The sequence below is a fragment of the Lycium barbarum genome, chromosome 5 (genome assembly GCF_019175385.1).
Source record: "Lycium barbarum isolate Lr01 chromosome 5, ASM1917538v2, whole genome shotgun sequence".
NCBI lineage: Eukaryota > Viridiplantae > Streptophyta > Magnoliopsida > Solanales > Solanaceae > Lycium > Lycium barbarum.
The window spans coordinates 96,784,125-96,795,531 of NC_083341.1; the positions used below are offsets into that span (position 1 = coordinate 96,784,125).

The 11,407-nt window shown below is 41.2% G+C and overlaps 1 protein-coding gene across 1 annotated transcript; it reads right to left on the reverse strand.

The window, feature by feature from the left end:
- Positions 1 to 10,079: 10,079 nt before the first annotated feature.
- On the reverse strand, positions 10,080 to 10,958 carry LOC132639578 (uncharacterized). The gene is made up of 3 exons (XM_060356016.1): positions 10,883 to 10,958; positions 10,431 to 10,771; positions 10,080 to 10,319 (listed from the first exon to the last, which is right to left on the reverse strand). Exons 1-3 carry the CDS (start codon positions 10,956 to 10,958, stop codon positions 10,080 to 10,082), a joined length of 657 nt encoding a protein of 218 aa, XP_060211999.1.
- Between the last annotated feature and the right edge of the window lie 449 nt (positions 10,959 to 11,407).

Sequence of the window (11,407 nt, forward strand, 5' to 3'; positions counted from 1 at the left end):
AAGCTTCTTTCACATCTGAAATTCCACCACAACTTAGCAAATAATGCATTAGATATATCAGTTAGTGATCTAAGACCAATCCCTCCTTCATCCTTTGGTAGACATAATTTGTCCCCTGCCACCCAATGTTTTCTTTTCACCCCCACTGTATTGCTCCAAAAGAATTTTGTAAAAATCTTGTACAGCTGCCTTCTCACCCCAGAAGGAGGATTCATGGCTGTCAGTAAATATACTGGCATGGTTTGCAACACATGATTGACCAGCACATATCTACCTCCAAAAGATAACTGTCTGTTTTGCCAAGACAGAATCCTTTTCATCACTTTTTTGACCAAATCCTCATAGTATGTTAGTTTCCTTCTTCCATAAAACACTGGACAGCCTAAATATGTGAAAGGAAAGGATCCATTTCTCATCTTAGTATGTCTTTTAATCCTGCTATTAACTCTGGCAGAAACCTTGTGATGAATATAGTAACACCTTTTATCAGTATTGACCAGCTGTCCTGAAGCCTTCTTGTAATTCCTCAATCTCCTCATCATTTTCTTTAAAGAGTGAACAGAATAAGATTGTATCATCAGCATAAGATAAATGATTGATTTGAGGACTCCACTTTGGCATTCCATAGCCTATGAAACTTGGCTTCTCATGTAACTTGTTTAGACTCCTTGTTAAGACCTCTACTGCTATAATGAACAGTGTAGGAGAAAGTGGATCACCTTGCTTTACCCCCCCCCCCCCCCCCCTCCTACTTGATCTGAAAAAACCATGACTTTGACCATTGATTAATACTGAATAGCAGTTGTTTGAAAGCAATCTCCATACTAAATCAATGAGAACCTCTCCAAACCCAAACTGTCTTAACACTTTAGTCAAAAAAATCCAGGAGAGTCTATCATATCCTTTTCCATGTCTAATTTGATCACCGCATTAGTATGTTTAGCTCTCAAATTAATATCTCTGATGATCTCCTGTGCCAGTAATATGTTTTCTACAATGCTCCTCCCTTTCACAAATCCTGTCTGATTGTGAGAAATAATATGAGGATGAACCTTTGCCAATCTATTCTGCAGTATTTTTGACAGTATCTTATTGGAGAAGGAGCTGAGGCTGATAGGCCTCATATCACTGAAAGTATTAATCACCTCCTTCTTTGGCAACAAAACCAAATTAGTATGTGTGATGAATTGTGGTATCTCAGATCCACAAAAGAAAGCTCTAACCATTTGAATCACATCCAGCTTGATAACCTCCCAACACTTCTAATAAAACTTTCCTATGAATCGATCAGACCCACTAGCACTGTCCCCATTGAGTGAGAACACAGTGTTACACCTCGGAAATTTCCCCGTGAACGTACAACGAATAGACTAACGAAGAATACAAGTATATGATGTTTTAGTGAGAAGGGAACGACGTCTGACGACCTTAAGTAAGATTCCAAAGGCAATGGGAACAAGAGATAGGTTATGCTCCACAATGGCTAATTATAGGTTCTGAAGACGTGAAAGTTGTAGATTTGCACTTCGACCCAGTTGGTCGTAAAATAGACAACAGCCTGTAAAGTGGTTTACGGACCGTAAACTGCCATCATCCTTACACATTCCAAAAACTTCAACTTTCTGCCAAATGACAAAATGGTTAAATACGACTCAGAATACGGACCGTAAATCGAAATACGGCACGTAAACTATGACCGTAAACCACCATGACTCCAGCAAACCTTTCTGTTTCTGATATGCTTAAATACGGTCGTGAAGGACGGACCGTAAACCATAATACGACCCGTAAACTGGGTTTACGGGCACTGTGCACTCCAGTCACTGTTCATTCCGGATTAGATTCTAAGTCATTAGAAGGAGACCTAACCTCATTCAATTCATTTTAACTCCACGATATTTCTCTCAAGAAGTCTCTAGAATACTCTCTACTCTTCATCATAAGAAAACCAAAGGAAATTAGTGATCAACTACATGAAACCCACGAAATCAAGTGTAAGAATCACACTAAAGTTCATCTTTCTCCAGAAAACCCAAAGGAAGTGAAGTAGGGTTTTGGTGCTAAAGGAGTAATTCCATTCAAGGATTGTTAAACCATAATCTAAGGTAAGTTTCATGACTAAACCATGTCGTTTAAGGTATTGGAAGGTTAAGATACTTGAATTGTAGAAAGACATAGGAAATGGGTCATTAATGAGTGAATAGTGTCATGGTTAGATGGTAGTTGGGTCGAACCATGAATGTTGGTGTGTTATGTTTATGAATGCGTTATAAATGACATTTAGACCATGAAATAAGTATTATATACAAGGAAACGCGATAGTAAGCTATAACCATAAATGTGGAAAAATTGAAGAGAAATGGTGGATTGTGGTCAATGCATATAAACGATGATTGTCGATTGCGATATCGTGAATATTGTTGTGAGTGTGTGGGAGTCGATATAGGATATGGGAAAAGTAGTATAACCTAAGGAAGTGCCGCCCAATTTTCCCTAGAATTAGTAGCACATTCTTATAGTTGATTAACTAACGTAAATGCGAATCCTCTTTTGAAGGTAGAAACGTGATATCGAAGGGGAACACGTCAAAGGTATGTGGGGCTAGTCCTTTCTTTCTAATGGCATGAATCTTATAGCATAATTTTCCTTCTCTTCATGAGTTCCTATACTCCGGAAAGCTAAAAGCCTATATGTCACGACCCAACCCCGTAGGCCGCGACAAAAGTGGTATCAGAGCGGTTCGTCCTCGGAATGTCTACAGGCCGTGTCTAGTAGAGTCTTGTTTATCGGTGTGTGGTGCACCACATCTATAAACAGGAGGCTACAGGACATTTAGGATGTCACCTTTCTTTCGATCTTAGATCGTGCGATAGAGTTGTATTATTAGGATGGTTCCTTTCTGACAAATTGCTATGTTTACAGCGATGCCTCCGAAGAAGGCCACAGCTGCCCAGAAGGGCAAAGCAGTTGCAGGAGAGACCAGTCAGACTCGGAGAATTACTCGGGCCCGTGCCCAGACTATGCCCGAGATTATGTCCCAGTCAGCGGGCTCTGCTACGCCGCCATCATCAGAGGAGCCTAGAGCAGCAGCCGCTGCCGCTATGGATCAGGGGGCGGCTCCACCATTAGCTTCGGAGGCTCCAGCACCCGAGCCTCCAGTTCCTCAGCCAGGGGCGGAGGATAGGGCAATGAGAGATGCTGTACAGTTGCTGACTAGATTAGTAGCAGGGCAGGCTCGCAGACGCGGGCTAGGGGTTGATGATGTGGACAGACATGATAGGTTAAGGGTTCGTGAATTCTTGACTTGTAATCCCCCAGAGTTATACGGGTCAAAGCCCGAGGAGGATCCCCAGGACTTTATTCGACAGATGCAGCGTACGCTGAGGTTAGTCAGAGCTTCTGAGACTGATTCTGTTGAGCTGGCTTCATATTGGTTGCGTGGTGTAGCTGTTAATTGGTATGAGTCCTGGGAGCTGTCTAGGGGTGAGGATGCTCCCCCAGCGGTGTGAGCCGAGTTTACAGAGGCCTTTCTTGGCCACTTTCTGCCTCCCGAGGCGCAGCGAGCTAGGGTTGACAGATTTCTACAGTTGAGACAGAGGGGCAGAAGCGTTCAGGAGTAAAACTTAGAGTTTGACTCTTTGGCTAGATATGCGCCCACTATCGTAGCTGATATGACTGATCGGGTGCATCGATATGTAATGGGGTTGGATGATTACCTAATTGATAACTGCATGGCAGTGGCTTCTCAGCCGGGGATGGACATCGCTCGGGTACAGGCGTATGCGCAGGGAATGGAGGATCGACGCAGAGGGCGTCAGCCCGATAGAGATCGTGACAGGGGCCAGCCCAAGAGGGCTAGATCAGCTAGTTATTCTGGGGAGTTCCGAGGCGGGCAGCCTCAGTAGCATACTAGGCATCCTTCTCAGGCAGCACGGAGTGCACCCCCACAGTTTACTGGTGAGGGACTTAATAATACAGGATATTCAGGAGCTGGTCAAAGCTCTAGGGCTTCGGGTTCGCAGTCGAGAAGAGGGTTCAACCAGACGAGGCCACTTATGCCTCAGTGCCCTCGGTGTGGTAGGCATCATCTGGGGGAATGCCATCGCGCTACCGGTGCTTGTTTTTCTTGCGGCCGCCAAGGCCATGTTATGAGGGAGTGCCCATTTAAGGATAGTCCAGGTGGTTTAGCCCAGCCCACTGGGTCAGTTGTTGGTTCATGTTCCTCTTTTGTAGCTATGCGCCCTACGGAGCAGGGTATACCGACACCAGCAGGTCGCAGTAGAGGTCGTGGTGGAGCTCCCGGTTCTAGCGGTCCTTCGAACCGCATATATGCCTTGGACAGCCGACGGGATCAGGAGGCACCACCGAATGCGGTTACAGGTATATTATTAATCTACTCCCGAGATGTATATACTTTGATAGATCCAGGCTCTATTTTTTTATCATATATTCCCCCCCCCCCCCCCCCCCCCGGTTGCTAGTGGAATTGGGATAAAACCCGAATTGATAGAACCGTTTGAGGTAGTCATACATACAAACGAAAAGTGAACATTGAGGATTTAAAAGATTAACACGGTAATTGTATAATCAGAAAAGTAAAAGACCCTCTCTAGATTGGAGTGAGACACGCTGCGAGAACCTTTTGAAAGTTGTTAAGACCCCGACTTGCCCTAGATTACGTGATAAAGGTTGTGCAGGGGAAGTGGATGCAATTATACCAGCATTAACGCACCAAAATTCATCAGAGTTTCGAGGTTAAGCGTGCTAGGCGAGAGAATTTTAGGATGGGTGACCCCCTGGGAAGTACACTAAAGGTCCATAAATGCAGACATAAGAGACAAATGGGAAATTAGGGTAACCTAAAGGAAATTAGAGTATATGGAGGGGTTAGAAACCTTAAAGGGGTTGCGTAGGCTGAGGCGGACTAGACCGGTACAGAGGAAGAAAAGCACATCACAGTTCTGGAATTAGGGTGAGTTTGAATAGCGTTTGGAAATATTTTGTAAGCAAAATGGTAGTAAATGTATATATATGCATATGACATCCCATTTGTGACTGTATCGATCGATAGGTGAGTCCCAGCAACCAGTGTTGCGATGTATAGAAGACATCAACTGAACGGAATTCAAGAGACAAAGCGAAAGATATAGTACGATGTTGCAACGTAAACTGATACTGGTTCCACCACTAGTTAAGGCTAAAAGGTCCTAATACAACGATATTTGGGAACATAAAGAAAGTGAATAAGTGGAGGGTAAGGAGATTTGAAGTACCAGAAATGTCAAAGGAAAGGAATATAGGGGAGTAAAGCCTCAAGAGAGCCGACGGGCAAAGCATGAGACTATTTGAGTAGAAATTCGAAGGACAGGTCTGTAAAAGGATTAAAGTGTGGTAGTATGGGACAAAAAGAGGAATAAACCCAAGGGAGGTTAAGGGTAAAGAATAGGAAAAGCATATGGGAGTACGAAAAATACTTTAACAAGTTGACGATAGGAAACCGATTACTTATCAAAAGAAGGTGTAATGAGATTCGACAAGGAGGAGAAGTTTGACTCGGGACATATTGGACCTTACTATGTTGTCCGTAAGGCAAGAAGGTTGCGTGCCGAAGACGTGGCTTTTATTAAGGTATTGTGGCGGAATAATAACAGGAAGGAGATGACTTAAGAAGCTGAAGAGGAGACTACATGTTATAATAATAAAGGAAACTCCCTGAAATCCTCGCAAGGCCTTATGAGACTAATTCAACATTCGGGGACGAATGTTATAAAGGGGGGGAGGATGTTACATCCCGTATTTTTTACATTGGGATAATCCGAGCTAACTATGATAAGTTAAGGACAAGGCTATTTTCCGATTTTGTTTTAATGCACAAGTTTCTTGTAAGTATTATTGGTATGGAATATTAAGGAAAATTTGGGGTTAAAAGTTAATTTTGGAAAGTTAGTATTTCATGAATTAAAGGGGCATGTGGCCGTGCACATGTGGTGTGGGCCATGGTCCACATGGAAGTTTAATATAAGTATATGGAAGATGACTAATTAATCACATTTATCATTTTCACCCCTTAGAAAATTCAAGAACCTTGGAGAGAGACCAAGAGAAGCCATTCGGCTATGCCATGGCCGAACAAGGTCCTTGAGAAAAAATTGATCAAAAAATATTTTCTTCTAACAATTCAAGCAATTGGAAGGTCCTCTTTAACGTGGAGTAGTTGTTGGGGAAAGTAAACCATTCATTCTTGCAAGGAGCAACCTTAGCCAAGCAAGAAGATAAGTGGAAAAGGTAAGGTTTAATCTTCTTTTTATATGTTATGGATAGTTTGTGTATGTTGTAGTATGTAGAAATGAATGAAAATCATGAAATTTTGTGTGTTGGGGTTGAGCCGTGTAGGTGGGTGCTTGTCCGTGTATATGTTGTGTTGTGTAGGAATGATGAACTAATTTTATCTAGTATTTTGGTTGTTGTTGTTATGGATTCTATGATGAAAATGAAAGTTCAATAATTCTAGTTGAAGTTGTAATTGTCGGAGAGCTGTTTTAGAAGCTAATGTGACTTTAATACGACTTCTTGTATTTATGGAAAATAATGTGGTTAGCATGTGCATTGTTGGTGAAGTTCATGAATTTGAAAGAAGGAAATGTGTTGTTATTGCTCTTGTTGCATTTGGAAGGTTTCGGGTGGAGTGGAGTTTTGAATATTATGCGGATTGTTTGAAGTGTTCTTGAATATTGTTTGAATGGTTTCGGATTAGTATTTGAGTGTGCGAGCATTAGTGTTAGCTTGATTGTATGTAGTTGAAGTGAATGTAAACGGAATGTCGTTGAATTATGTTAAAGCGGGTTACTAATGTTAGAATGCGTTTTAAATTGATTGTTGGAATTGTTGGAATGACTGTTGGTATGGTTGTTGACAAATTTGGCCGAGTTGAATTCTCGGGGTTGTTGAATTTACAGGGGAAGTGCTGCCGAAATTTCTGTAAATAAAGTGTTGGTTGAGGATTGGACTTCTAAGGATCTATAGCTAATGTTTGGTATATACTAATATTGTTGTAGATCTTGCGAAGCCAAAGACTTAAGTTGGACTAGCATAGGAAGCGGGCAAGGTATGTAAGGCATACCCTTCTTTCTTTTGGCATGATCTTGGTGAAACAAACAGACAACGTATACCTATACGTATGATTTCAAAGAAACTCATATTCTTAGAGCCACTAGGATGGCTAATATTCTTGATTTCCAAAAAGCTATTTCATATGGTTTTGATATGTATCTATGATTTCCGAAGTTCTACTGGATATGTTTTTGAGTTTGTTTACGATTCTTATTTACCTCTTGATATGAGCATACTTAGTCTGGTTGAGTTTATTGCATGATTGAATAACGAGCCAAGTATAAAGAGTTTCTGTTCCGAAAAGAGTTCTATATGTATTTTATCCCTAACTTTTGTAGACAGTCTCAGATTGCTTTGAAACGTTCGTAAGTGTTTCTGTACTAAAACGTCCATAACTTTCTTATACTAACTCGGATTGGCCTGAAACGTGTTTGTGATCCTTCAAGTGTCAATTAGTGTACCTATTTATCGAATCTTGATTTATGTGCATATAGTTTCTCACTACTCTGCTCGTGCATGCCTCAATATGTCCTTCACTGCGTCTCGGGCCAGGGCATTTTCTCGTGCGTACTGCACTGCATTGTTCACCGCGTCCCTCACTAGAGGGCCGGGACATGTTATGTATACATATATATATATATGTATATATGATATGATGATATGATGATATGATGATGGGGTGGCGGCCAGGATGGCATATGATGACTCTATTCACCGCGTCCCTCACTAGAGGGCCGGGGCACGTTACATGAATATATGATACATGATATTGGCATACATGATTTTATTCACCGCGTCCCTCACCAGAGGGTCGGGGCACGTTATATGTATATATGATATACGATGATGACATGCATGATTTTCATTTCAAAAGGAAAGTGTATTGATGTTTTTTTTTACAGTCATACGTGTTCTGGTGAGTTCTATTTTAGTTATGATCCTCTATATTGAACTTCATGCCTTACATACTAAGTACATATTTCGTACTGACCACCTTTCTTCGGGGGCTGCGTTTCATGCCCGCAGGTACAGACGCTCACGTGAGTGACCTGACAGCTTAGGCCATCCATCCTGCTGCTTTGAAGTGCTCCCTTGTTCCGGAGCCTACACTTTTGGTACAGACTCTTCTATTGTACATACATACATATGACTATTTCTGGGTAGGGCGGGGCCCTGTCCCGCCATATGATGTTGTTGTTACTCTTAGAGGCCTGTAGACATGTATGTGGGTCATGAGTCGTTATTGTTCAGTTATGTCTGTGTGATTTGCGTTTTAAGCGGTTCCATTTGCTGTGAAAGCCTTATCGGCTTGTGTGTACATATGTATATATATATATATATATATATATATGTTTTTGGGCGATGTGTTTTACGACAGCCTTGCCGGCTTCTGTTTGATACATTTGTTTATACGCGACTGCTTGAGGCGACGTTTGACCTTTGTATCTGGATAAACCATTGTTATGCCGATTCTGGTAAATGAGTGTGTACGGGTGTCCAGCTCGGGCACTAGTCACGACCCCCGGGGTTGGGTCGTGACACTATATCTATGAATGGTAATGTAAGTTAAGAGATATGATATGATGATCGTAAAATGGCATGATGTTATTTATTGTTCACACTCACCTTATATGTGAGTTCCTTCGAGGTGAGGTGCTCCATAATGAAATCGGGGGATCACGACCTTATGTCACCCCGATAAAGTAAAGTTGTTCATAAGCCTTATGCATGTATTATGATAAGTATGTACGATAAGCATATTATGATGAGTATGTATGATGATTATATAACACCGCGCCTAGTTGGTCGGGCAGTCACCACCAAGGCGGGCAGCTATACGATACACCATGGCCAAGTGGCATGGGCAGACACCACTAGTGGGCGGCATGAGATGATACCCCGGACGCGGGAGGCCTGGACGCAGGCTAATGTTGTGATTATCACTCCGATCTGATATGGACAGGCAGCTTATACATTACTACACCGCACCTATATGGGCGGGCAGCTTATACATTATGCATACATGATATGGTGACGAGTATGAGTAAGACAGTATGACTTAATTCTTTTATACATGACAATTAGATATATAAGTTCCATATTGATATTTCCTTTATGTCATTGTTCTATTTCATTGTTTATGCTCTCATACTCAATACAATGTTCGTACTGACGTCCGTTTTCTTTGGACGCTGTGATCATGCCCACAGGTAGACAGGAAGGAGAGCTCGACCCAGACCAGCAGTAGCTGTCGGCTGATTGAAAGCACTCCTTTGTTCGGAGGTGCTTATGACAATTCTTTTGTGTATATTCATGTATATGTATTTTTGGGCATGACGGGGTCTTGTCTCGTCCTTATGTATAGCACTCCAGTAGAGGCTCGTAGATGCGCAGTGTGGGTTAGATGGTCTCACGAAATGCTAGTATATGTATATATTATTTTGATGGCCGAGAGGCAAATGTATAAAAAAAAGTATTTATGTTTCCATGTAAAATATGATTTTCCTACAATCTGAGTATAAAGTCGATAAAAGACCATTAAATGAGCAAGATGAGTAGTAGCACGAATGGTGCTCGGTGGCTAGCCCCGGGTACCCGTCATGGCCCCTAGCTGGGTCGTGACACACAGCCTCCTTTACTTCACTTTTAGATGGCAACTCCTCCATATTATTTTGCTGTTGTTCAATTATCAGCTTAGGAATATTTTTCAACAATGCATAATCCCCTCCTGAATTTTCTTCACTAAACTGTGATTGAAAGAACCTGATTTCCTCAGAGCCAATATCTACTTCATTTTACTACCATGTACCAGAAGGATCTTGTATTCTTTTCAAAGTTAATTTATTCCTCCTTCCCTTCACATATGAATGGAAGAATTTTGTATTTCTGTCTCCATCATTGAACCATTACATACCAGCTTTCTGCTTCCTATACTCCTCCTCCAGGTGTAAAAATGTGGTTAGTTCAGCCTATGCTTGATGTAACAGCATTCTATTCTCCCTTGAAGCATTATTTTCAAACTGCAACTCCTTCACCTTTATAGTATCTTCAATAGTGGCAATCTGCTGAAATATATTCCCATATGTGTTCCTGCTCCATTGAACCAGTGCTCTTTTAAGTTTCTTCAACTTGTGATGAAATACATAAAATGGATTTCCACAGAAATCAACAGTCCAATTCTCCTTTACCACCTCTATAAATGTATGATGCTTTGTCCAAAAGTTAAGAAACTTAAAAGATTTGACAATATGATGTGCATTGATGTTATACTCAAGATGTAGTGGTGCATGGTCAGAACCATGTCAAATCATATGAGTCACTGCTGTGGATGGCATGATATCTAACACTTGCTGATTCACAAATATTCTATCTAACCTTGTGAATATACAATCTTCTTCAGTCCTCCTATTCCACCAGGTGAATTTACTTCCAGTGAATCCTACATCAATCAAACCACAACTTTGTATACAAGTAGAAAAATCCAAAGTCTCATTAGATGAGACTGGAAGGCCACCTTGCTTCTCCTCATCAGACACTATGACATTAAAATCCCCTCCTATAATCCAAGGAAGGTCTTGCTGATTTGCTAAGTCCATCATAGCTTCCCACAACTCCTCCCTCTCTTGTCTATCACATTTAGCATATACTACTGACACCGGCACTAATTGATTCAAAGATGAGTGAGTTAGCTACAAAGTAACTTGTTGTTCTGATTCAGAAATAACTACACTAAGCCATTCATCTGTCCAAAAAATCCAAATTTTTCCTGAACAGGTCACCTTGCAATTCTGAAAGCCTAACTTCCTTCTATACTCTTTAATAGCAATAGGATCTTGAAAAGGTTCCATTAGGCCTATGATAGAATAATGATGTCTCCTCTTTAGTTCAATTAACCACTCAAAAGATTTCTGAGTGTTAACTGACCGAATATTCCAAAATAAAGCTTTGTCTATCATTGAGAATTATTAGTTTTGTTCTTACTCCTCCTTGTTGACACTCTTGCCACTGGAATACTACTACTTCTGATAGGTTTTTGTTTATTTGTTGCCTGTTTCAATTTTTGCACACTTCTAGGGGATAAATCTGCCTCCTATGCTATATCATCAATGTTCTAATTTAAATCTTCATCATCTTGGCTATTGAGATCAGCTTGGTCTTGTATTTCATTTTGCTTTCCATGATGTGCATTCTCTACTTGTTCCACAGGCAAGATGACAGAATTGTTACTCTCTGATGGTCTTGAACCTTCTTTTCCTTCTTTTCGTTCATTATCCTCCACTTCCTCCTCGGATATATG

Coding starts and splice junctions, on each gene's coding strand:
- LOC132639578 (XM_060356016.1), bottom strand. CDS start 10,958: ATGGAACCTTTTCAAGATCCTATTGCTATTAAAGAGTATAGAAGGAAG. Junction 10,772..10,882: donor TCAGAATTGCAAGGTGACCT/GTTCAGGAAAAA, acceptor TGAATCAATTAG/TGCCGGTGTCAGTAGTATAT. Junction 10,320..10,430: donor ATATCATGCCATCCACAGCA/GTGACTCATATG, acceptor TTTTGGACAAAG/CATCATACATTTATAGAGGT.